This window comes from Mustela nivalis, assembly GCF_964662115.1.
Source record: "Mustela nivalis genome assembly, chromosome: 2".
Classification (NCBI taxonomy): domain Eukaryota; kingdom Metazoa; phylum Chordata; class Mammalia; order Carnivora; family Mustelidae; genus Mustela; species Mustela nivalis.
The window spans coordinates 28,527,671-28,554,738 of NC_139021.1; the positions used below are offsets into that span (position 1 = coordinate 28,527,671).

A 27,068-nucleotide genomic window follows, 5' to 3' on the forward strand; every position below is an offset into this window, starting at 1 on the left:
GCGCCGCGCTCCGCTCCGGGACCGCGACTCGCTTGCGCGCGCGACTCTTCCCACGCGCGCAGGCGGACTCCGCCACCCGGGGCCCGCCCCGCCCCGGCCTGTCCCGCGGCCCCTCTGCGATTTGCTGGCAGTTACAGCCACCCCAGCGCTGGAGAACCGAACCGGCCCCGACCGGTCTGTGGTCGTCCGACCTCCACACTCAGACCTGGGTGCCGACGTCTCAAGGCTGTCCCCAGGAGGGTCTTGTCTCCACTCCTTTTGGTAAGAGGGATCAGGGGCAGGTTTTCCGCGAATCCCGGCGCCTGCCCTTTTTAAAATTCTAGGCCTACATACGTTCATTTGCCTGCATGCAGTGGCTATTAACTATCCCCAGGTGGACAATACACAAACCCCACACGTTTTCCCCCTTTACGTTCGTATGAATTAGTGCTGTTCCTTTCATGGACAACCATTCTTACACGTATCGATTTCTCTGCCTGCCCCAAACGCCACGCCCCGTGCTGTAGAGACTTCAACTCACAATAATCCCCAAAGAGCTGTTACTGCTACTACTCCTTACGAAGACTGTTACTATCCCGGTTGTTCCAACTTGGAGCCCGAGGCGCGGGAAGTTTGGGTAACTTCCCCACAGCCCTATGTCTGCGTGCAGGTGAGGACTCCAGCAGTCAGTGCTCTTAGCCCCTCCATGGTCCCCAATCTAGCACACTTCGAGTGAGGGTTCTCAATGCTTGGGATATCCTTGTACTAAAAATTATTCGTTGTCTTTTTGAAATTCACATTTAACTCAGCATCCTGTGTTTACCAAATCAGACTACTCTCGCTGGGAGGGAAGAGAGAAGAAATAGAAGAGAGAGCTCTACACCAATACAGTTAGATCCTCGCTCTTAAAGAGTTTCTATCTGTCTCATTGGGGGTTAATGTTTGTTGTTGTTAGATTTGGTTAATTACATTCATCTCATAATTTTCTGCAAATTGACTGCCCCCGTCAGCACCCTACTGAAAACAGTGCCTGCAAGGCGCCACTGACCTTCTTAATCTTGGAACTCTTTGCAGCATGCGACATGTAAGCATCTTTTTTGAAATTCCATCCCTCTCAAGAGGCTTGGGTGCCTTCCTACTTCTCCCATCACTTCTATGTCATATTTTTCTCTTACATCTTCCTGAGAATTGTTATTCCTGCAGCTTCTACTCACCCTTTCCTCCTCCAGCTTGGTCACTTAGCAGAATGCCAATTTGTTGATTAACTCTTTGCCACATTTACTAAATGTAAAGACTGCACTGATGTATTGCAATAATTAACAACTTTACCAAGAATTAGTTAGCAGCATTAACAAAAATGTTCAAGTTATTAGCTGTGAAATGTGTAGAAGTATGTATTTCAATATCAAAAACCAAAATAAAATGTAATACGGGAATAAAAATTAGAATTATTGGTTAATTTTGATTTCTTTCTGATGCTTTCAAATTAGGATTAAATTAAGTTGACCTAAATTAAATTTTGGATGATTTTATTAAAAAAGTAATTTAAGTGCAATTTAACTAAAAATTCTGACTTTTTTCAGATGCTTTTGAATTTATAAGTTACAACAGAGTACAAAGAATAGGTGAGATAATGCTAAAATATTTTAAATGTTTTTAGTATTAAAAAGGTAGGAAATGTCATTCAAAGGTATTATGAAATAAATCAGAAGTAAGTGAAAAACTGTCTCATGTCATATACTGGGGTGCTTTCTTTTCTTTTCTTTCTTTCTTTTTTTTTTTTTTCAAGATTTTATTTATTTATTTGACAGAGATCACAAGTAGGCAAAGAGACAGGCAGAGAGATGGGGGGGAGGGTGGACCAGGTTCCCTGCTCATCAGAGAGCCCGATGCAGGGCTCGATCCCAGGACCCTGAGACCATGACCTGAGCTGAAGACAAAGGCTGAACCCTCTGAGCCACCCAGGCACCCCCTGGAGTGGTTTCTAATCAGGAACCACTTAAATAGGCAGATTTTGCTGTCGACGTAATCCATGTTATTTATAACAGAGAGGAAGACTGTTCTACATTTTAGATATATTCATAAGTGATTAGGAACCATTGTATGTTGATTACTGTTTTGCCAAAGCTTTAATATTTTTAAGATTCATTTACAAAATTCTCAGAGTATATCAACCAGAAAATGTCACACAATATTTAGTATATAATATGATTCCTCCCATGTGTCCTATTTCATCTTTCTATTTAATTCATACAAACCATATGGTCCCTTCCAGATTATAATAGTCCCTTTCAGATATCTTTACTTCCTTTATAGCTAGTCTTCTTATATGTATGTACCCAACTGAGCCACTCAGTGCTTATACTCAGGTGTAACTTATATACATTTCATATAATATGCATATGTAACAAGTTAACTCTCTATGTATGAATAAATGTATATATGTAAGTATGACACAAGTATATATATATATATATATATAGTATACACATATCCATATATAATTCATAATCCAATTATGATAGTCAATATTAAAAATGTGTGCATAATTTTTCTATATATTTCACCAACTTGTTCAAGCTGTTAAATTACATTCATCTTATTTGGCAAATTTGTCAAATTGGTCATTCAGCAAATTGATCATTTGGCTAACTGGCTTTCAGCAAAATGCCTGCTTTCCTGTCATATACCTAAATGTCTTAAAAAGCCAAGCACTGTAATTTGCATATATAGATTTTTACTCAACTCTTCAATGAATGAGCATCTTTAACATTTCTCCCATTACAAGTGCTTATTTATATGATAAATCAATGTCTAGCAAAAGATTCCACCAGTGGTATTTTTACCTTAATTATTAAATAAGTGGAAGGGATAATGTGGCATTAAACAATTATAACTAGGTAGAAATTTATATAACTAAAAAGTCAACTTGGAACCAGAAAAAGTGAGTATGTAGCTTACATAACTAATGGTTTAAATTATATTAGTCTTTAGAATATTTAGACCTTTATAATACAGATTCATCATGGACCATGGCAAGAAAAGGCAACCCCTGATCACTAAAGTCCTTGCTTTTGTAAGTTAAAAAAAAAAAAAAATCCAGCTCTAACAAAAGCTCACCATAGGGCGAGCATCATGGGCGTATGACACGTGTGGTCTCATAGACCCCATACTTTGTTTAATGCTCTGCTGGCTTCATTGCAAAATCCTTAGTAATTTCTGAATGAGGGAATCCCCATTTTTATTTTGCCTGGTCCTGCTCGCCTTGATGATGAAAAAAGAGACATGATAAATTTGTCAATCCTTCTATTTAAAAGTAATTGGAAGGGGACCTGGGTGGCTCAGTTGGTTAAGCATCTGTCTTTGGCTCAGGTCATGATCCCAGTATCCTGGGATCAAGCCCCATGTCAGGATCCCTGCTCAGTGGGGAGTCTGCCTCTGCCCACCCCCTGGTGTGCATGTGCTCTCCTTCTCTTTCTCTCTCAAGTAAAAAAATAAACTCTTAAAAAAAGAATCGATTTATTAAAAAAAGAAATAAGAGCAATTAAAAAGTGATAAAGAGTAAGAACTCTTCAGAGCTAAAAGGCATAAAGGCTTCACTTGTGAATTCACTTAACTTGGAAAATGACCTGTGTACGGGAGCCTGATTTTGACTCTAGACCTAATTGTGAGACGATGAACGAAAGTAGGTACCCACAAGAATAGGTTTGATCTCTTCTCATGCCTTCAACAAGTATTCAGTATGGAGGCAGTAGGAATAGGGCAGTAATTTTTTTTTTAATCTGTCTTCACAGAACTTACATTCTTAGTGGAGAGAGCCAAAAAGCAAGATAAGTGAGTGAAATATAAAAAAACGTTAGGTAGTGATAGATGCTGGGGAGAGACACCTAAGCAAGGAAGAATACCCCATGTGTGTGTGGGTGAGGGGGGTTATTGAGTGTGATGCAGTTTTAAATAGGAGGGCCAGGAAGTTGTCACAGAGAAGGTGAATTTTGAGTACAGATCTAAAGGTCTAAAAGAGAATTATGTAGCCACATGGACTTCTGGGAGAAGAGCATTCCAAACATTTCAGAACAATTGCCAATGCCAGGAGGAGGGAGTGCGTTTGGTGTGGGACCTATCATGCAGGATTGTGTATTTGACTCTGAGTGAGATGGGAATCCATTGTAGAATATTAAGCTGAAATATGCCACGATCTAATTTATGTTTTTGAAGACATACCCAGATGCTATTTTGCTGCACAGGGCAAGAGCCAATGCAGGGAGATCAATTCAGAGATAAATGCAAATAATCCAGGCAAGAATAATGGCATCTTGGACCCGGATGGTAACAGTGTTGGTAGTGCAAAGAGGTCAGGTTCTGTGTATATCTGAGAACTAAGTTGATAAGATTTGCTGACAAAGTAAGAGGGAAAAGAGGGGGTCAACAAAACTGCAAGAGTTTGGTCCTCAACATCTAGATATGGAAAATTAGCTGCTGGTGAAAATGCGGAAAGAGTAGATTTGGAAGAGTGCATCAAGAGTGCACTCTTGGTAAGGGATTAAATTGGGGACAAGAATGGACACAAGACAGGTTAGGATGCTGCTGTAACCATCTTGACTAGAGGTGATGAGGATGGAATTAGAAAGGAAGGACTGGAATTGTTAAGAAATGGGCAGATGCCTGGATATAGGTTAGTGGTGGGGCAAGGGAAAGCTAGGACACCTTAGCTTTGAGGCGTTAATGCTTAGGTGAATCGTGCATCATTTACTACAATATGCAAAGCCTGGAGGAGGAACAGTTGGAAGTAGATGATCCAGACACCTGATTTGTCCAACCTGAGTTTGAGGTGCTGATTAGGAGAAGGGTTGCTTACAGGCTAAGCGCACGAGCTTTGGAGGCAGACTTCCAGTGCCCCATGCTTCACTCTGCCACTCAGCAATGGGGAAACCTTGGGCCAACTACTTAACATCTTTGTGCCAGGTTTCTTTTTATGTAAAATGAGAATAGAACATTACTGGACAGTGTTTGGGGAAGTAAATTACTTAGTAAATCCAAAGTGCTTATAATAGTGCCTAGCATGTACTAAGCCTTCAGCAAACACTAACTATTCTTAGAGACTGAGTCAAGTTAAGTAAACAAATAAAATGTGGAATTATTCAGCAGTGTATAGATGGAAGTGAAACCATAAGACCAGCTAAGATCTCAGGAGGGCAGATGTTTATGAACTTAGATGGGGGAAAAAAGTATAACTTCATTTTGCATCCCCTTCAGTTACTAAAGTAGACAACAAACCACAGTAGTGTTGGTATCTGTGTTATCAATGGAAATCATAGATATCTTCATATAAGATTATAATTGCAGGAGATATCTTGAAACATCATTTATGCTCATCACTACTTAAAGGAATTAACACAACATCACATATGCAGAGACTTCCCTATTCTCATCATCCCCCACCAGAGAGGTACATTTGTTTTAACTGATGTACTTACATTGACACATTATCATCCAAAGTCCATAATTTAGGGTTCACTCTTGATGTTGTACATTCTGTGGGTTTGGACAAATTTTTAACAACATGTATATACTGTTAAAGTTTCATAAAACTAGTTTCGTTGTCATGGGGTACCTGGATGGCTCAGTCAGTCAAGCATCTGACTTCAGCTCAGATTATGATCTCGAGGTCCTGGGATTAAGCCCATTGTCAGCCTCCCCACTCAGCAGGGAGTCTGCTTTCCCCTCCCCCTGCTCATACTCTCTCTGTCTCTTTCTCAAATGAATAAAATTATAAACAGACACACACACACACACACTCACTCACACACGATGAAATATTATTCAGCCATCAAAAAGAATGAAATCTTGCCATTTGCAATGACGTGGATGGAACTAGAGGGTATTATGCCAAGTGAAATTAATCAGAGAAAGACAAATACAGTATGATTTCACTCATATGTGGAATTTAAGGGAAGGGAAGGAAAAATAAAATAAGGTAAAAACAGGGAGGGATGCAAACCGTAGGGGACTCTTAACTCTAGAAAACAGAGTTGCTGGAGGAGAGGTGGGTGGGGCATGGAGTACTGGGGTTATGGGCATTAAGGAGGACACTTGGTGTAGCAAGCACTGGGAATTATATGCAACTGATGAATCACTGAATTCTAGCCCTGAAACTAATAACTAAGTTGAATTTAAATAATTTTTTTTTAAAAGACTAGTTTTGTTGTCCTAAAAATCCTCTATGCTGTTCCATTCATCTCTCCTTCTCCACAATCTCTGGCAACCCTGATCTTTTTACTGTCTTCATAGTTTTTTTTCTTTTCCAGAGTATCATATGTTTGGAATCATACAGTATGTAGTTTTTCTGGATTGGTTTCTTTCACTTTAGTCATATGCATTTAAGTTTCACTTAGTAGTATGCCTTTAAGTTTTAATTCGCTAAATATCTCATTTCTTTCTAGTGCTGAATAATATTCCATTGTCTGGATGTACCACAGGCTTTTTTTCTATCCACCTATTGAAGGACATCTTGGTTTGCTTTTAAGTTTTGGCAATTGTGAGTAAAGTTGCTATAAATTTCCATATGCATTTTTTATGTGAATATACTTTTTAGTTCATCTGGATGAATACCAAGGAGTTTAATTACTAGAGTGCATGGTTTAGAGTATGTTTAGTTTTGTAAGAAACCATCAAGCTATCTTCCAAAGTAATGGTACCATTTTGCATTCCTACCAGAGATGAATAAAGAGGGTTTCTCTTGCTCCACATCTCCTCCAGCATTTGACGTGTTCTAGATTTTGGTCATTCTAATGGGTGTGTCATGGCATCTCATTTATTTGCATATCCCTGATGAAATAATGACCTGGAGCAACTTTTCATATGCTTATTCGCCATTTATATTTCTTCTTTGGTGGGGTCTTTGGCCCATGTTTTAATTGTGTTTTTGGTTTCTTATTGTTGAGTTTAAGAAACTCTGTATATTTGCATAACAGTCCTTAATCAGATATACCTTGTGCAAATATTTTTTCCCAGTCTGTAGCTTCTCTTCTGAATTTCTTGACAGAATTTTTTGCAGAGCAGAAATTTTAAATTTGAATGAAGTCATATTTGTCAATTAGTTCTTTCATGGATCATGCCACCAGTGTTTTTATTTGTAAAAGTTCTTACAAATAGCAGCTTTTTCATGCAAAAAATCTCAAGATAAAAAGCTAGAATACCTCCAAAATGGAATTTCTATTTAACAAAATTACTTTTCCTAATGTCCTATAAAATGAGAGAGACTCTAATTCAGCCGTATTCACTAAAAATGTTCCGATTGGTTTTTGAAGTGAAACAGAGGAAATTGTTGCAGCAGCTGATGGAGAGGTTGTGGCCACCAGCTGACCCAGGAGCTAGACCCAGGCATTGGAGGCTCCTCACACCTTCCCCTGACCTTGGAATGTACACTCTGCCCACCATTTCTGTGTCCTTGAACAGCGCGAACAATGGGAACAGGGACGCAGCCTTGAAAGAGTGAGGTGTTGTTGAGACCATCTGGACTGCATATATGACTGAACCCAGTTAAGATCTCTATATAAACATTTAAGATTCTGGCAGATAGTACAGAAATCTTGTTCTGCTGATGCCCAAGACAAGCTTCCTATGTAAGTTCCCTTGCTTATTAAACTTCCACCTACAAAAAACAAAAACAAAAATAAAAACAAAAAACAAAACAAACAACAACAACAACAACAAAAAACTTCCACCTATTAATCTGGACTGACCTGCTTCTTTCTTCCTTCTCTTCCCCCTCCATGTGCAGGGGCTAGTTTCAGATTTTATCTGGAAGCTCCCAAGGTTGCAAACCAACAGAAATCCAGGAGAGGTTCTTGTGTCAAATGTTTTCATTCAGGGTAGAATTATAAAAATATCGTAAAATTTTGAAACAAACAGTGGAGGAATTGACAACCTCAGTGTTCCCCTGGAGTATGTGGTTAGAAGAATTCTTATTCTGTGAGTCTCTTTTGAAACTGACCAAGATCGTTGACAGGTTCAAAGTTGTGAAAAGTTGTTTTATTGTTCTGTTTTCTTGTGAAGATTATTTTTCCAAACAAAACTTCAATCGGGGGAAAAACAAAAAAGCACTACATTCCTCCCATGATTGTAGTAATACTTGGTAATACATCCGGTATTCTTGCCTTAATGAAAAAAGAAGCACCTCATGAAGTCATCACTTTGTTTTTAACACAGACATGTGCTAGGAGTTAAGAATATTCTTACAGTTTCGAGAGACGTTTTGCCAATGAGTATAAAAGTCATAAACATTATCCTCTGATAATTACTCTGAAAAATTGAACTTGAAAAATTGAACTTAAAAATTGTCAAGAAAAGGGATCAGAATATGAGGTACAATAAGTCAAGCAGAGAGAGTCAGTTATCATGTAGTTACACTTATTTATGAAGCATAAGGAATAACACAGAGGGCATTGGGAGACGGAGAGGAGAAGTGAGTTGGGGGAAATCGGAGGGGGAGACAAACCATAAGAGACTGTGGACTCTGAGAAACAAACTGAGGGTTTTGGACAGGAGGGGAGTGAGGGTTGGGTGAGCCCAGTGGTGGGTATTATGGAGGGCATGTACTGCATGGAGCACTGGATGTGGTGCATAAACAATGAATTATGGATCACTGGAAAAAATTTTAATTTAATTTAATTTAAAAAAATATATGAGGTACATCTTTATCAAAGTTCACTGACTTTCCCTGAGAACAAGACTTAAATGCTTGTCTGGATTAAGGATGGCTGGTTTTAATTTCTCTAAAAGAAAAGAAACCACGTTTTGAACACTTTGAAAAAAAAAAAAAAGATTTGTCTATGAGTTGGCTCACCTGGAAGTTATTTTTAACCATATGAATAGATAAAGCTTTCAAGTCCAATGTGGCTTCTACTTTAAAAAAATTATAAGGTTTCTAGGATTAGCAGCTAGTGAGGAATGCCAAACTTTGAAATGCTAGGGAAGGTGCTTCATCCTGAGATGACTGTCGATTTCTTCAAAAAGAGAAATCTATGGACAATTGGAAACTATTGAGGATTCTTTTAGAAGTTACTTTTATCTTGATAGTATTAAAGCTGAACCACAGATCCACAATCCTTTTCTTTCTGACATAAACTCTATTGAAGGTATTGTCCTAGACCATGATCTTTGATCTTAGGACCAAATCTTATTATAGTTGAAATTTAACTCAAAAAGCCTTTGAGAATCCTGGTGTTCTTTGAAGCAAGCTTTCCTGGCCTTGCAAAGTGAGCTAAAGAAACTTTTTAATTCCATTAAACTCCATTTGAAAAAAAAAAAAAGTGTCTTAACTAATCAGTATTTTCAGTACTTACAACCATTAAACAAAAATTTGAAATTGTTATTTCAAAAATAAGATAGGATTTTAAGCTTACCTGTATTTGAAATGCTTGCCTTATTTTTGTGTTAAGATGAATATCATACATATATTTTGAAATCTATTTAGATTTTAATATAGTTTCCTGTGTAACTCGAAGAATTTTATTTTGTCTTAAATATATTATTATTAGAAAGAATTGATAGACTTCACATGAGCGCCAAAGCAACACAAAACAGTCAAGGACTCCTGAGACAGAGAAGATCTCAGTCACATGATGGGGGTTTGAGAAGTTCAAGGTCTAAAAGAAGAGACATTAGCATCCTCGGAGGCAGCAAACAGCCATGAATTAAGAGAAAAGTAGGATAGTGTCACAGCATGAGAATCAAGAGAAGAATGTGTCTGAGGAAGGAGAGTGGTCATTTGTTACCAATGCTGCCAAAGGGTTACGAAAGTAATTCTTTCTCTTGACCTTGACATGAATAGCTTCAGTGGAATGTCAATTTCTATAACCCCAAGTTGAGTGAGCGAGTGGGAGAGAAGTGGACGCAGTACCTATAGACGACTCAGTTTAGAAGCTTTCCTTGCTTTGAAGGGGAGCAAAGAAATGGTGCTGTTCCTTGGGGGAGAGCTGTGACCAAGACATACATATATATTTTTTTTAATTAAAGATGCAAGATACCAGGCTACATCACTGCTGTCAGGGCTGATGCAAAACAGGGAGACATTTCTGATAGAAAAATCTAGAGTGGAATAATCTCAGGAGAGAAATTACTGAGAAAGAGAGAGTTCTGGGATTCAGAGCACAAGTGGAGGAAAGGCTTTCAGAAGTCTGGGTCCATATTCAAGAAGGCTGATAGGGTTTGGAGATGGGGTGATGCTGGGTTCTTCCCTCATTGCTGCTGTTCCTTGGTAAAGCATGAAGCAGTGTTGTTAATGGGCTGAGACTGGGGGAAACGGGCATTTTGGGAAGTGGAAAATGTGTACTAGGGAGGTGTAGTAGCATTCTGGGGCAGTCCAAAGTGTTCTTTTCAGATTTGTAACTATAATATCCTTTACATTTTTATTTTTTAAAGATTTTACTTATTTATTTGACACAGAGAGATCACAAGTAGGCAGAGAGGCAGGCAGAGAAAGGAAGGGAAGCAGGCTCCCTGCTGAGCAGAGAGCTAATGCGAGGCTCCATCCCAGGACCCTGAGACCATGACCTGTGCTGAAGGCAGAGGCTTAACCATCAAGTCTGTCTGTGGTAAGTATACCCTTCCCTTAGATTCATATTCTTTATCATTCTCTTTCTTTCTCCTTATTAAGTATAAGCGCTTTTGTTATTGTCGAACTGTTTGAAAGTTAGTTACCATATAACACTTCATTCCCTGAACACATCAAGGAAAACAAAGTCATTCCTTGTGAATACACATGTAACACTCAGCAAATTTGAAACACTGATACTATAGCCAATATTTATAATTTTCTAATTTTATAATTAGAGAAAGAGAGAGTTCTGGGATTCAGAGCACAAGTGGAGGAAAGAAATGGCGCTGTTCCTTTAAAGACAAATATCTCGGGGTGCCTTGGTGGCTCAGTGGGTTAAAGCCTCCGCTTTCAGGTCATGGTCCCAGGGTCCTGGGATTGAACCCCACATCGGGCTCTCTGCTCAGTGGGGAGCCTGCTTCCTCCTCTCTCTCTTCTTGCCTCTCTGCCTACTTGAGATCTCTGTCTGTCAAATAAATAAAATCTTATTAAAAAAATGACAAATATCTCTTTGTTCTCTCTTTTTTAAAAATTTTATTTATTTGTCAGAGAGAGAGCTGAGCGAGAGTGAGCACAGGTAGAGAGAGTGGCAGGCTGAGGCAGAGGGAGAATCAGGCACCCCGCCAAGCAAGGGGCCCGACACGGGACTGGGTCCCAGGACGCTGGGATCATGACCTGAGCTGAAGGCAGCTGCTGAACCTACTGAGCCACCCAGGCATCCCTCTTTGTTCTGTTTTTAACATAAAACAGTTCTTGAACTTTATTTCTTTCCTTTTTTCCCTTTTCAATTTTTTTGGTCTTTTATTCTTTCACGATATTAGCATTTTTTTTTAAAAGACTTTATTTATTTATTTGTCAGAGAGAGAGAGCACAAAGAGGGAGAGTGGAAGGCAGGGGAAGAAGCAGGCTCCCCACTGAGTGAGGAGCCTTGTGTGGGACTCTTTCCCACGACCCTGGGATTATGACCTGAGCTGAAGGCTTAACTGACTGAGCTACCCAGGTGTCCCCATGACATTAACATTTTTGATAAGTCCAGGTTAACTGTCTTTCAGAATGTTGTAATTGTTATTTTAGAATGGGACTTCTCAAAATCTTGAGTAATTTTCTTCAACAAAGTTCAGGTGATCAGATGATGCAGGGAGTAAGCTCTCATGGTTGTTACATTTAAGCAGGGCAGTGTGTGATTGGAGTGTATTTGTAAGGGAGTTCGAATGATTAAATGCTCAACTCTAACATGGGTAAGAAGGGAAAGAGAACACGAAGGGAGTGAGGGTAATGATCCAAGGGTGGTTAGGTGAGTGGAGGTCTCTACAAAGTCTCTGTAACACGAAAGAATTGGGTCAGGAACATAGGAAAGGCGGCTGATTGGGGAATACACCTGTCCTTTTTCACTCTACAGGTCTGCTGAAAGCCCAGTGTTTCGCTTGCAGTAAGATGCAGGAGAGAGATGCTATATACAAAACTGTTTCATGAGCACCATGGCTGGAAGTACAGCATATATTATACACAAGAACTTGTAAAGTCCTTTACCATAATTTTGACTTGATGTTACACCTCCTAAGAAGAGCACTTATGAGTCTCATACTTTATCATCTTCTCAGCATCCCCAGCAGAAAGGAATCAAGTTGTTGGTAGACGACTGTCAGGTAGAACTTGTGACTAATGAAATCCTTAAGCCCCTCAGCGATAGCTCCAAGAAGAGAAGCAGAGTGCGTGCTCCCAGGCCGGAGTAGCTGAACTGAATGCTCCTCAGATTATCGGGTGTCCATCACTACCCAGATCGCCTGCACACCTGCCGGGTTTAATGGACGGCTCTATTTCAGTTACTCTACATTATGCCTCTTGTTTTGTCAAAGGGCAATTTTGATATAAGTTGCTGCCTAGAAAGGAGAAACTCTCAAAGATGTGCCCTCAACAAATAATTTTAGATTAAGGAGGTATGCAGTAACTGGAAGCCATGTATTAGCACTCAATTCTGGTGATTCAGGCACGGAGCCAAAGCATTTATGAATGTGGTGAGTACTGGCACCAGTTCCTTCACATAAAGTTATTTTATGAACAATAGTTCACTCTGAGTGCAGAATCTATCTGCCTTCATTAACTGACATTCTTTACCATTGTCAACATAAGCCAACATTCATTGAACGTCTACAGGGTTTTGGCACTCTATAATGTTCTATTTATACTTTCTTTTTTTAAACACTGACATACTATGAAATGAAAATATGGGCATTATTTCCTTCTAAAAGAACTCTGTAAAAGAGGAACACGATGACAGGGAAATAAGACACTGGAAATTTTCTTTCACTTTTTATTAAAAATTTACTATGCTTTTTTTTTTAACAAAATAGCTGAAATAGAACTATTTCAGTCATGACATATGCTATTTTAATCAAATTGCTGCCAGAAATACTGAATTGGCTTCAGAAAATGATACCAGTAAAATAACACATCTCAGAGTAGCTTTATCTTAATTTATACCAGAAGCACATTCTGAGATCCTCGCATTAGGGAGACAAACCATAGGAGACTCAATCTCACAAAACAAACTGAGGGTTGCTGGGGGTTGGGGGAATAGGCATAGGGTGGCTGGGTTATGTACACTGGGGAGGGCATGTGCTATGGTGAGTGCTGTGAAATGTGTAAGCCTGATGATTCACAGACCTGTACCCCTGGGGCAAATAATACATTATATGTCAATAAAAATAATTTAAAAATATAAATTTTAATTCAATAACACTTCCATCTCGAAAAATCTGGCTTTAATTGGAATTAAGCCTGTTGAAATTACACACTTCAGTTAGAGAGAGCTCCAGGTAGAACCAAAATATGGGCTTCAAGTGCACTCTGGTGGCTGACAGGCAGAACAACCAAATATAATTTGAAGTCTGGAATAAACAGGCACATGCTAAATTTCATTCTCTGTTGCATTTATTTATTCATTTCTTGAAAAGAAGTTATGGAGAATTTATTCTGTTAGGCACTTAGGATCAAAAGATAAATGGTATACAGTCTGTGTCATAGAAGCATGAAGGTAAAACTGACGACAGATAATTTCAACCCTCCCTGCCAAGTGCTCTTACAGATGTATTCCATTCCAACCAAGATATGTTGGTTATCTTCATTCTTGTAGATATTATCATGGTAATTAATATTATATAGAAATTCCTGAAAAACAAAAGCAGCTATTTTCCACACAGGGTGTAATTCATCTATCTATATAACTCTAGAAAGCAAATAGTAAATAACCACATATATCTAGAGTTTTTCCTAGGAGTAACTCTAATCCACATTGCTTTTATGATCATCTTATTAATAGTATTAAAGCTTTGTACTTATTTTTATTCTTGCCATATAAAATTATCAGACCTGTTATGCAGCAGAGTCGGTCTTACCTGATAATTCAGTGTCATAGATGAAACCAGAACTCTAATTGCCTGCCTGCACCTGTTAGTTTTCTTGGTGGATTCATCCAATGACTTGTGTGGTTTCTGATGGTAATATGAAGGGTTTTATGAAGTCATTGAGTAATATGAGATAGCCATTTACACGAAGGGTTAAAACGCGCGCACGCACACACACACACACACACACACACACACGCACGCTGGATCATTTCCAACACCAGATCATTTCCAACACCAGCTACTGAGCAGCTGTCACAATTCTCTTAAGTTAGATGGAGTCTTTTATCAAGTTATGAAAAGTCCCATATCTGATTACCAATCCCCAGCATCACCCAGGCCTACCCTGGCACTGTTCAACCAAATGATACACTCGTAACACCAAAGCAAAGTGATTACATAAATAATTCAGTTGGGTCTTCTTTAATCCTAAACAAGAGAAGCTTATAGTCATCTTAGTTAGTATTTTACTCGCCCAGTGCAGTTGTGTGACCGTATTGTTTAATTACTGACATTGAACATGGAATGGTGCAAGACCTTTGAAGAATGTATTCCTACTTTACATAAATCAATGATGGGAGCCAAGAAATTGGTTTATTTGAGAAATACCAATAGTTCTAGATGCAAACAAGACTTTTCCTAAGCAGTCGAAAAAACCTAGAGGTAGTGGACATAGAGGTGGGCAGTTTTTGGCACTATCACTTTAAAACTATATTCTGTTGTACTTTCAGTTGCTATATTTTCAATTCAACTTTCTTTCTTTTGTTCCATTTCAAAATATTTTCTTATTTCCATTTCCTCTTTAAGCTTCATGACCAAATTTTGGTTTGTTTTCACATACAGTACTATAAAATATAGGGACTGTTGTTCTTAACATTTCTGCCTCACCATTTAAGGTGGTCTCCTTTTTGATAATGGGCAACAGAACAATGAATATAGTTATCATTGCTTTAAGATCATTGCTTTTTAAGAGATGAAACAAAAACTCTCTTGTGTAGGTTTTGTGACTGTGTGTGTGTGTGAGAGAGAGTTCTTTACATAACTAAGTCCAGTTAGTTCAAAGACTACATTTAAAATATAAATGCATCAGAAATATAAAATTGTATCTCTGGAACAGTAAATAAAAAAATTAACATGAAGACTTTTCTCGATACCCGATTGTATTATTGTTACTTATTTTGTGCTCCCATAATGTTCACTCCCTTGTCCATCTACAAATATGTATCATGCAAAGTCAGAAAGTCTTTTCCTTTCCTCCAGATGTATGCGAAGTTCAAGTACCAGTGTGGTGAAGAGAAATTATGCACAGGTGCTTCTTATAGAAAAACAAAAGTGGCTGGGAATCTAAACCAGACAAAGGAATGTTAAAATGTTTTTGCAACTACTCAAGCTGAATTTTGAAGGTGAAGTAGGAATGAGAGAAGTAAAAGGGCTTTCAGGGTTGATGGAATTTTGTATTTAGGGATGATTTAACTTGATACTTTTGAGGACTCTTTCGAGTAACAAGAATATCAAACCTGGTTGCTTACGGTCAAGCCTGAATTTTGCACTATAAACTAAGCCACCAAGAAATTTCAGGTAGAATAGAATGACACTTGCCTTTTAGTTAAGGTCACTTAGGTAATAGTGTGGAAGAGTCACTGGAGAAAGCATGCAACAGCTACAGCAGGAAACCTTAGGAGCCCGCTGCATAATTTGTGTGAACTAAGGCAGTTAAGAGGGCAGAAGCAGGGCACCTGGGTGGCTCAGTGGGTTAAAGCCTCTGCCTTTGGCTCAGGCCATGATCTCAGGGTCCTGGGATTGAGTCCTGCGTCGGGGTCTGCTCAGCAGGGAGCCTGCTTCCTCCTCTCTCTGACTGCCTCTCTGCCTACTTGTGATCTCCATCAAATAAATAAAAACTTAAAAAAAAAAAAAAAGGGCAGAAGCAGACAACTGACATCCTTGCTACAAAGTGGTCCTCCATTAGCTGCATGAGCACTGACTGGGAGCTTGTCAGAAAGAGAATATTGTGCCGGATCTCTTACCTTCTTTATCAGTATTTTAAAATAAGCTCTGGTAATCTGTAGGTCTGGGAGGTGCCACACACAGAGTAAGTAACACAGTGGGGGCAGTTAGTGGAGGAAAAGAAGTCACTATTCTAGGTGTGGTCAGTTTAAGGTGTTTATGGAACATCCAAGAAAGCTGATCCACAGCAGTTGGGTACAGGTCTGAAGGCTGGGTTGAAGTCTGGTTTGGAGAAACAATTTAGCCTTTATCAACAAGTTTGTATTTGAAGCCATGGTCCAACCCAAGTTTCCTGGGATTCGCCCAAGGAAAGTATATCACTAGTCAAGCAGAGGGCCCAGGAGGGAACACTAAGAAACACGATTATTTGAAGTCCCATACAGCATAAGGTTTCCACAAGACACAGAAGGAACTTCCAGTGGTAGGAATGCACAATGTGAGTAGTGGGAAGAAAGTTCCAAGTGGCAGGATGGTCAACATTCTCGTTCCAGCAGAGGTCACATAAGAACAGACAAGAGTCCATTGGATTTGGCAATCTTGATGTCAGAGTAAAGCTACAGGTGGAGATTATTTCCCATTAAGTTCTTTCTTGACCTTAGTATGTGGGGATGCAATTTAGTTCCTGCTCTCAAAGTTCAGATGAGTAGAGTATGTGAGAGGAGCTTGGTATGGAGCCAGTTTGCAAATGTTCTCTCTTCCAATAGGATGGTAAATTCTTTGAGGAATAAGGAAGGCACATAAAGATGAGTAAGACCCAGTCCCCAACCCTCAGCATTTATAACAAATCAGAAATAAGACATCTGTAGTACAAGATGGGACATGTATTATAAAATAGCAGAGATTCAAAAGAGGAATACACCACATCCAGACAGTAAGAAGAGCCTGCTTACTCCTCCTTAATTGTTAGCACAGAGATATGCACATACTTAACACTTACACTGTATTAATTGCTGAATTTTCCTCTGAACAAATATGGTATATTATTAATAAAGTCCCTTTTATTCCAAAATCCAAGGAAACTTCAAACTCATTCATGAGATATTTATTAAAATAACACATACATCATTACTGAAAACTGTATACCATCATACAAAAAAGAATTTTATTTTGGGAAATCGATTCCTAATTTATGGCAAGTTTTTACTTTCAGAAATAAAACCACAAAACAACACAATCTAATTCAATCTTAAAGGCTGGCATGCTGAGCAAGGAATGTTCTTATTCTTTGTAGGAGCTCCTTCTTTACACTGTCAGGTACCAGGGCTGAAATACAAAAAACAAAAATATAAGAGTAAGAAGATTCCAATCAATATGTCAATTTGGCATTTGATAATTTATTCAGAATTAACAAATAATTTCATGAATAACCCATATGCCTTAAAAATAAAAGAGGTAAAGATATCTGAAAAGATAAAGTATATTTGCAATTCATTATTTAAGTGAACTATTCAATACTTAAATACACTGCACAATGAGAATAAAACATGGGAAAACTCTTTAAACTAGAAGTAGAAAAGACCTTTTTCAATCACAGAGGATTAAAACAAATTGATAAATTTGATTTAAATGCAACAATGACAATAAGTTGGTCAAAATCACCATAAACAAAGGGAAATGACAAAAAGTGGGAAAACACTCTTATAGAAAAGGCTGATCACTCACTACATTTCTCCGGATTGATAAGTGAAATATCAGACTGATTGAAAAATGAGCAAAGGAGGTGAAGAAAAGGCAAAACAACAGTTCTTGAACATAAAGGGGGTATAACTTCATAACTGAAATGTAAACCAAAACCACATTCAAACAGCATGTTTTGGCAGTCATACTGGCTAAAAACCAAAGGTCAGTAATATCATGTGTTGGTAAGACTGAGGGAAAACTGGCTCTCTTGTATGAGCTGGTGGAGGATATAAATTGGTACCACACTTTTGGGAAGCTAGTTTGGCAATACTGTATTGAAGTAAGTGCACATACTCTCTGACTCAGCAAAGATGCAAAAATTGCAACAGGAGTTACATTTGTGGTATTTTTACTTCTTCAACTTAGAACCATGTGACTATTATCTATTCAGAGTATAACTCAAAAAAAAAAAAAAAAAAGCCCTGCTCCTAGGAATTTTTAGTAATTTTAAATTACTATTAAATGTCAATAAACCAATGTACACTGTTTTGTTTTGTTTTTTTCCTTTCTTGGCTACTAATAAATAAGGACAATAGGGAACTAACTGAAACTTCTAATGCTACTTGCCTATATCCAAAGGAAATGAAATATTTCAGATACAGTTCAGTATTTGTATAGTGAATTCCACAAATAAGTATATAAATTAAGTAGGACACATACTCCTTTTTACAGATTATTTAGTTTAAGCCTGCTAGAAATAAAAGCTACATGATTAATTCAAGACCACTGGAAATGTGATCACTATATATATTAAACACACTTTTAATAAAAATTATGGTGATGGAATATAGATCAGTTGCCTTGGAGTTAGGGATAAGGTATGACTATAAAAGGATAGCTTGAGAGAGTTTTTTACAGGTAGGAGAGTAGTTACATGAATCTGTACATGCATATAAAATTCACAGAACTGCAAACTAAAAAATGGTCAATTCTACTGTATTTTAGTTAAAAAAATAAAATAAATACTTCTCTTGGCTATAAAAGACTACGAACATAAAAGAAAAGATTTATTTTTATTTCTCTGTTCTGGATTTTCTCATTTTCTAGCAGTAGAGCTATAAGGGATTGAAATGTCTAAGATAGAAGTGTTGAAGGAGAAGCAAAGGAAATTTCTACCCTGTATAACCAGCTCCAAAATGTTACATAAATTACAGAAGGAAAATAGAAAAATTGGAGAAAATTATTTTAAAATGTAAATTCATGTGGGGAGCAATAAATAATGTGTTTGTTTTTCTTTCCTTGAGACGTATTTGATGAAAAAGTCCGTTTTTTTTGTTGTTGTTTTTTTTTTAAAAAGCTGTAGACAGGCCTACAGGCTACAGGATTCTGTAGCTCTTTCCCAGCAGGTAGTTCAGAGAATTAGTATTCTCTAGTAACAATATTCAAACTTTTTTTTACTTTTTACACTTCCATGTGAGAAAATAGATAATGGATCATCTAATTTATCTGCTTCCACTTAAAATTACCAAAAGAGGGGCACCTGGGTGGCTCAGTGGGTTAAAGCCTCTGCCTTCGGCTCAGGTCAAGGTCCCAGGGTCCTGGGATTGAGGCCTGCATCGGCTCTCCGCTCAGCAGGGAGCCTGCTTCCTCCTCTCTCTCTGCCTGCCTCTCTGCCTACTTGTGATCTCCCTCTGTCAAATAAATAAATAAAATCTTAAAAAAAAAAATTACCAAAAGAGACCCTTTCACAATAAATGAAAATAATGCAGCCACATCTGAGCTAACAATGTAATGTAGTTCTTAATACATATTACATATTATCAATGTTAATATAATATTTCCTCTCTTTCCTTTGTCTTCTGTAAGGAAATGAAGACGATGGTAGTGTGAATTTTAAATACAGATTACCCACAACATGAAGTTTTACAGCTACCAAATTCTTAACTTGGACACTTAAGAAGACAGAGCTTTACTTATTTTTAAAAAAAGAACATTGACTCGGGCTGAAGTAAGTCTGAATGATTAAATATGTAAGTGAAATTGGGCCATATCTAACAAAATTTATAAATCCTATCTTCAGGTGATACTTGCCTCTACAAAATCCCCAATTTAAAAAATTATCTGTCTTAACAACCATTATCAACTTACATCTGCATACTGCTTTAGAGTGCAAAAACATTTTATACCTCTCATCTATTACTCAAGACTATGCCAGAGAAGAAAATAGGCAATAAAAATCTTTCCCAATGAGGAAATGTAAGTACCCAAGTAATTTTGGAAAGGCTGTTTTTCCCTTTAAAAAGAAAGAAAAGCTGAACCAGCAGGAGAGAGAGAAAAAAATCACGTCTTCAGCACACCTTTCCTTTCACATAATTTGTATTCCTTACCTCTGCCTTTTGGTGTGATTTCAGCCACCAAGTCATCAACAGTAACGTGTTCTAGTCCTTTTTCTTTAATTACCTCTTATGCAAAAGCAAAAAACAAATCATATCATTTAAAATCATTATCTGTAAGAAAGATTTTCATAGAGGAAGGGTTAAGATCATGTTTTTAGAGTGCAGATTGGTCTTTTAAAAAAAAAAAGAGGACACTTCTTTTTCTCTTCTCTAATGAAGGTTTAGCTCAACCTTAAACATATTAAGTATTCACCAGATCAAAATCTTAAAAGCCTGTTCATTTCTCAGCTAAATAACCTGTAACTTAACAATTATTTTAACACTGAGAATGGATCTGAACTGTAAGGTCAAATCTAATTATGTGCAAAAAGCTGGAAATTTATAACAGATCTTATTTCACCATAATCATACCAGCTCCTGAATGTATGGAAGGGGTAAAAAGCTATTATTTGAGTCTAACTTGTAATTTCATAGCCCCAAATGAAAGAACAGAACAACTCCCTTGTTCCTTTCTCTTCTCTAGGCTGGGCCAAAGGAAAAAGAGGGAGAGGAGTTAAAATCGACTGAAACACTATTGGGCGCTAGGTGATTTACAGCATTTGATATTCGTAACAAGCTAATGGGCTGGGCATTTTTCCACTTACAAGTGACCCAACTAAGGCTTAAAGATTAAGTAACTCATCCAAACATGAGCTGAAATCCAGCTCTAGTCTCTTCCAGTGAAGCTCTGTATGGCCCCCAAAACTATGCTTTTTTTAATGTGCTACACTGCCTTCTTGGGATTCACGATATAAATAGTCTTTATTATTAATTGCAGAAACTACTACGATATAATGGGACTTCACTGAAAATATCCAGAATTCCAGTATACCGAAGTCGAGCCAGAAGAGGCTCATCTTCATGACATGTATAATCTACCTAGTGGCATCATCATCAATACCTAGCAATTTTACAAGCTTCCATTCTACATTTAAAACAATGTGTAATGACCTAAGAGCTTTTATAAGTAAATTTTTCAAAAATAACACTGTTAAAGCCAGGAGATATAATTCCTATGGAGTCTGCCAATCATAAAGTGTTTAATTTGTTATAAAGTTAAAACACAGGAATAACTAATATTTCACTTTGAGTACACACACTGAAAAAGGTTGGAATGAATACTTGGATGCCAGAAAAAATCTTGCCTCACTTATTTTAAGAAAAATACAAAGAAAATTTCTAAAGATTCAAAAAATTATGTCTACCAAAAGGAGGCGGGGATATCAGTGCTAGAAGACTGAATTTTCTATTTGTTTAAAATCATGTTTGGCACTCAATAGATCTTAAAATACTGTCTGCTATTTCCTAGTGAACCCCAAGCCAACAAGAACAATGAAATCAGCTTATCTTGTAAATGAAACTGATTACCTTTACAGTGTGCCTTCAACTGGTCCTTCCAGCCACATTCAATTAATTTAGCTCTCAGCAACTCTTTGAGGCTGTTGAAACAGAAAATGTTTTCATATTACACTACAACAAGGTAAAATATTTTAGATAGGAATGCTTGAAGCAGAAGTTCAAATGTTCAATTAAAAATTCCCTGCCTTCTAATCTCCAAAACTTTGTCACCTAATTTTGATTCTGTTATTAAATCATTCTTTGATCTTACGGAAGTCATTTGAACTCCGGACTTCATTTTCATCATCGGTAAAGGAAGTGGACAGGGTACCTAATTCTCAAGAAACTCTACTCTCTGGCCTTCTCAGACACTTTCTACTTACCTCCAACGGGAATATTGTGAGTCTTGTACAACTTCTAAATGGTATTAGTTGAGCTTGAAGCACCTACACCTTAAAATCTTCAAACTCCAAAATCTATTCTTCAACTACAGACTCTTATCCTTTAGCTCTCTACTTCCCCATGATATCCCTCTCTAAACCTTAAAAACTTTCCCCTCAATTTTTTCCAATAACCCTCTAAATTACATACTAAAGATGGTATTTCATTGATTCCAAGACTGTTGTTTTTCCCCACATTTCAACAGTTCAGCAATTGGTATGTCTATCATAATTTAACTGGCAGTATCTTCTTTTTCCCTAGTAAACAAAAATAATGGTGTGGGGCTCCTGGGTGGATCAGTCAGTTAAGTGTCTGTCTTCAGCTCAGGTCATGATCCCAGGGTTCTGGATTCGAGTCCTGCACTGGGCTCTCTGCTCAATGGGGCAATCTGTTTCTCCTTCTCCTTCTGCCCTTTCCCTCCTGTTTGTGCTCTCTCTTTCTCCATCTCAATAAAATCTTTAAAAAAATATATATATATATATATGGTGTGTATTGTAACTAATGGCATCATGGATGTAATAAAACATTTTCTTACCAATATTTTCTTATCCTTTCGCCATACCCACTCTTACAAATCCACAATCTTCAACCTAAATCATTTCTCAGAGCTTGAACATGTCATGTCCCAAACCAAACCACTTCTCTGTCAAAATTTCTAAACATTTACTATGTGACATTTCCATCTTGGTATTGATTCAGGCCTTTCCATCTTAATAGGGCCAAAACCCAAGTTCTGCTTCTCTCCCATTTCAAACTATGCTCCCTGTCAGAATGCCATTGTCCATCCTTGTTCCTCAGGCTAGAAAATTTGGCATCCTTCACTCAGCAACTCTGCTAAGACTACACGTATAGGCCATAGAAGCAATTCCTATTGGTTCCAGTTTTAAGTATATACTATATTTCAAATGTTTTCCACCATCTTTGCAATTATTTCCCTAGTCCAAACCATCTTCTTCTCTTGACCGGACTATTACCAAAGCCCCTAACGTGTCCCCTTGTTTCCTCCCTTATATACCTTGCTCTCCTTCCTGTGCTCAAAACAGTCTGTGGCTTCCCAATTTACTTAAAATTCCAAATCTATGCTATAGCCTAAATAAACCTTCATGATCTTCCCCTCCCCAAGTTATGCCTCTGACTTTATTTCTTCTTCCCCTCACCCATTTTTTCAGGCTCATGAGCTTTCCTGTGGTCATCAAAATGTTACGCAAACTCATCTGGGGTCCTTGGCTCTTGGGAGTCCCCTCATTCCTTCATATCCTTCTGACCTCTTACCAGTGAAGCCTTCTTTAGTTTTATTTGTCTCAAATATACACCTCATTATTCTCAGTTTTATTTTTCCTCTAGAACTTATCAATCCACATAATACAGACTTACTGTCTTCTCCCATGTAAGCTCCACGGAAGAAGAGACTTTATTTTGTTCGCTACTTTATCTCCAGCACCTTAACAGGACATAGCATGTGGTCGAAACTCAGTAATTTTAAACTGTGTAAGTGAAAAAACAAATAAACAATAATAAATAACCCTCTTCCCTCATTACTGCCAATACTATCCTCTCAGTTCCCCAAGGCATTCTTCTCAATGTCTTCTTCCTCATTTCTCACATTGAGGGCTGCTTGTGCTTTAAAAGAAATTGTAAGTTCTCCTTTCTATTTTTGCTGTTTCTCATTTTTAAACTGATAAAATCTGCTAACACGTTCTTCTGTAATCTTATCTCTAGCCCTTCAAGTCTCTCCTCCACATTGCCAGGCTAATATTCCTCAAAAGCAAATATGATGTAGTCATCCCCCGTCTTAGGATCTTCTCATGATTCCCACCACCTAAGTCAACAACAGCTGTTTCTTCAAATCCGTCACTCATTTTCCTGACCTTTCTTTGACACCACTCTTAGCATAAGAAATCTCCGTAGGGTTCCAACAATGGAAATGAGACCCAGGCAAGGTTGACCATAACTGGCCTATGTACCTAAGTAAGATGGTAATCACGCCAGGTACTTTGCTGGAACTACTAGGAGAAAGGTAGTCTGAGCCACAGGGATATGAATTCTGAACTGCTAATCTCTGCCACCTTGTGGGTAGAGTCTGCTTGAGAATAAAGCCAACACAGAGGAAAACAGAGCTGAGAAAGAAAAAGAAAGACATAATCTTGGTAACAATTTTTGAATGCTTGGACCCAGTGGAGACTGAAGCAACTTCAAGCTAAGCTTATGTATTTCACTGGTTAAGGCAGTTTCTGAGTTCTATCATTTGCAAATCAAAGAATTCTGACTTACACAAAAGCCACTCCTCTTGTCTACTGTCACAGCAATATCACTTCCCCACTTTACCTGCTAGCTTTAATTTTTGTATTCCTTGGAACATTATCATGTTGTAACAAGTCTGTCCTTTATTGGCTGGAAGAATGGCTAATCTTTTCCCCCAGAGCTGAAGTACTTCTTTTACTATTTTGTAACTGATTACCCTAACCCCCAGGTAGAGTTGAAGGATCCCTCTTGTTCCTTATATATTTCTCTTAGGCAATTTTTCACTGTTCTGGAATCCGTTCTTGGTTCCTGAGTTTCTGTTTAGTACTTCCAAACCTGTTCTTTCTTCAAATAATTACCTTGGCCAATTTTGTGCTAAGGATGATGCTGGGGATACAATGGTATTTCTGTCAAGGAACATAGATTTGGAGGACACAAACAAGCAAAGCAGGTGGTTATAATACAATGTAATTAAATGCTAGGCTAGAACAGGGTATCTGGGACTTAACAAATTCCTACACAAGATGATGTTAATTAAATTAAACCTGAAAGGGGTGCCTGGGTGGCTCAGTGGATTAAAGCCTCTGCCTTTGGCTTGGGTCATGATTCCAGGGTCCTGGAATCAAGCCCCGCATTGGGCTCTCTGCTCAGCGGGGAGCCTACTTCCTCTTCTCTCTCTCTCTGCCTGCCTCTCTGCCTACTTGTAGATCTCTGTCTGTCAAATAAATACATAAAATCTTAAAAAAAAAAAATTAAACCTGAAAGATGAGCAAGAATAAGTAAAAGATCAGGGGAAGAATGTTTCAGAAGACTAGGAACAGCACATTCTGCTCTGAAGTTGAGAGTGTAGTAAATGAAACTGGTTCTATCACATTATCTCCCTGTTAAAAATTGGGTAACATTATGTTTTTAATTGTAGTCATTTCAGTAGATTTTTTTTTTCCATTAGATTATACATTCTTTGAGAGAGTCATTTCTTGTTTATCTTTCTAGATGGCACACTTTTCTTTAAGAATGCAATACAGAACACACCTATTTTTTACAGATGTTAGTAACTGAAACTTGATAATCTCAATTTCCTATAATTCCTTCCATTGACATCAGTTTTGTTCCTTGATATTTAGATGCTCATGTGTAACGTAACTATAATTTAAAGGCGTTAAATGTAGTTTACTAACACAGTATATTGCTTACCGTTCTCTTTCTCCGGTTTCTATCAACTTTTGGTTAATCGCTGCTCTCATCTGCGCATCTTTGTTCATCTTGCTAACCTGAACATCAACATGTATTTTCAGATACAGAACACATACAAAGCATTTTCTTCTAATCTCCCAGGTAAGCATCCCAACATATTTAACATTCTATCAACTGAAGGGGTGATAAATTTCAACAATGTGTTAACAATGTCATTACTCTTAATCATATTTACTGCATCCCAAAAAGTTATATGACTAACTCACATTACAATTTTTCTTCCCCGCATATACTTTTTAATTAATGAGTTGTTGGATAATAATAATTATTGTTAACTTTTATGTAACACTTATGTGCCAAGTACTGGGTTAACACATTGGTTTTTTTTTTTTTTTTTAACCTCATTTAGTTCCCCAAACTGATTCTTTTACATAAGAATTATTAACTATTTGTATTTTACAATTGAGAAAACTGAGGCACCAAGACAGAAAGTGGTGAAGGCAGTATTTGAACTCATGTACTTTGAGCCCAGCAGCGCCAAAACACTGTAACATCACATCATAACTGCCTGCTAATCATTTCTGCACCTTCACTGCATTCAAAATTTCGGGAAGTCATAGAACCTAAACACTAATAAAAGATTAAGCACTGCTGGTGAAAAATCAAAGTTCCAGATTAGGCTCTAAGTGCTCTACTTTTGAGTAGGATGTACCCAAAATTACAACTGCCAAACTAGCTCCAAGTGTGTATCTTCATCAAAGCTTGCTGGTGGGATAAAGGAAAAACAAATCTCAAACTAATTCCTAACTTAGAAAATTCTCAATTTTCCGTGGGGAAAAAAAAAAAAAAAAAAAAGACAACCGAAACCAAAGTGATGTAGAAAGGAGAAGGTTAGAATGTAACACCTGGAAAAAAACTAGCATTACTGTACATAATCTGTCACTAACTTGGGACCACTTTCGCTGTGTCCCACCTCGTCTACATGAAAACTTAAGCTGGCAATTGAGTTTTGAGTTGGGGGGAAAAAAATTTTTTTTTTCTTGACTGGAACGGGAAAAAGGAAGGGCTGGGTAAGGACTGAGAAATGTTTGCTTGTGTAGTTGGAGGCGAACATTTTCAAAATAATTCTACGGCCTAGTCCGTACCATTCCTCGAATATTGAACTTGATCTCGTCTTGGCCCCTAAAATACGGATAGTGACCTTGGACAAGTCCATTCTTAAAGGCCTCAGTTTTCTCACTGGTAAAACGAGGGCGCTAGGGGATCCCTCCCAGTTCAGACATTCTTCGGGAAAATAGAATAGGGCGGAGACAGCGGGAGAGGCGGAGCCAGAAAACAAAGCGTGGACTGGCTCCAGGCCAACTCCGGTTGCACGCCCTGTCGGAGAGCCCTACAGGCCCGCGAGCGCGGGTCGGGGAAGCTAACGAAAGACAGCACATCGAAAGGAGCCTGGGCTGGGCCCGGGTCCCGGCCCTGAGGACCACGGGCATAGCTCACCACCATCACCGCGGGCGAGGGCCGTCCCTTCCCAGCGACGAAATGACCCTTGCGCTGACGACCGTTACCTACCACACTCTTCGGCTGCCCGGACCTAGACCCTCAGTAGCTCGGGCACCTAAGCACACAGAAAGCTAAAACACGCATTTCCGGGGCGGGGTCTCGCCACCCTGCCTATAACTGTGAGAATTTAACCAGCGCGGGCCGCCTCCTGGTAGCTCAGCCTTCTGGGTAAGAGAGTCCAGACCATGCTCTCGCTCGCGGGTACGGAGTCTCCGAAAAACTACCTAGCCCGACATGCAACGGAGTCGACTTTCT

At 38.2% G+C, this 27,068-nt stretch overlaps 1 protein-coding gene and 1 long non-coding RNA gene across 4 annotated transcripts; one reads left to right on the forward strand and one right to left on the reverse strand.

Moving 5' to 3' along the window:
• Nucleotides 1-174: 174 nt before the first annotated feature.
• LOC309859387 lies at nucleotides 175-14,166 on the forward strand. 2 transcript variants are annotated; one of them, XR_014308655.1, is made up of 4 exons: nucleotides 175-261; nucleotides 6,420-6,514; nucleotides 10,426-10,574; nucleotides 11,976-14,166. It is a non-coding gene; the product is annotated as an uncharacterized lncRNA (long non-coding RNA). The 2 variants fall into 2 exon arrangements; XR_014308656.1 differs by lacking the exon at nucleotides 175-261 and adding an exon at nucleotides 997-1,063.
• Nucleotides 14,167-17,010: 2,844 nt separating this feature from the next.
• On the reverse strand, nucleotides 17,011-27,001 carry ENY2 (ENY2 transcription and export complex 2 subunit). Of its 2 annotated transcripts, none has more exons than XM_082720016.1 (5): nucleotides 26,751-27,001; nucleotides 25,254-25,330; nucleotides 21,408-21,478; nucleotides 19,992-20,066; nucleotides 17,011-17,247 (listed from the first exon to the last, which is right to left on the reverse strand). In XM_082720016.1, the coding sequence occupies exons 1-5, from the start codon at nucleotides 26,754-26,756 to the stop codon at nucleotides 17,171-17,173; spliced, it is 306 nt and encodes a 101-aa protein (XP_082576142.1). In that variant the 5' UTR covers nucleotides 26,757-27,001; the 3' UTR covers nucleotides 17,011-17,170. The 2 variants fall into 2 exon arrangements, with proteins under 2 accessions (XP_082576142.1, XP_082576143.1); XM_082720017.1 differs by having other exon boundaries at nucleotides 26,823-26,925.
• Nucleotides 27,002-27,068: the final 67 nt, after the last annotated feature.

What these genes read in the sequence shown, in the direction of transcription:
- ENY2 (XM_082720016.1), bottom strand. An exon ending in GTTGAAGGCACACTGTAAAG is followed by an intron (nt 20,067 to 21,407) that starts GTAATCAGTTTC and finishes CTTTTGCATAAG; the next exon opens with AGGTAATTAAAGAAAAAGGA. An exon ending in AATCACACCAAAAGGCAGAG is followed by an intron (nt 17,248 to 19,991) that starts GTAAGGAATACA and finishes TTTGTATTTCAG; the next exon opens with CCCTGGTACCTGACAGTGTA.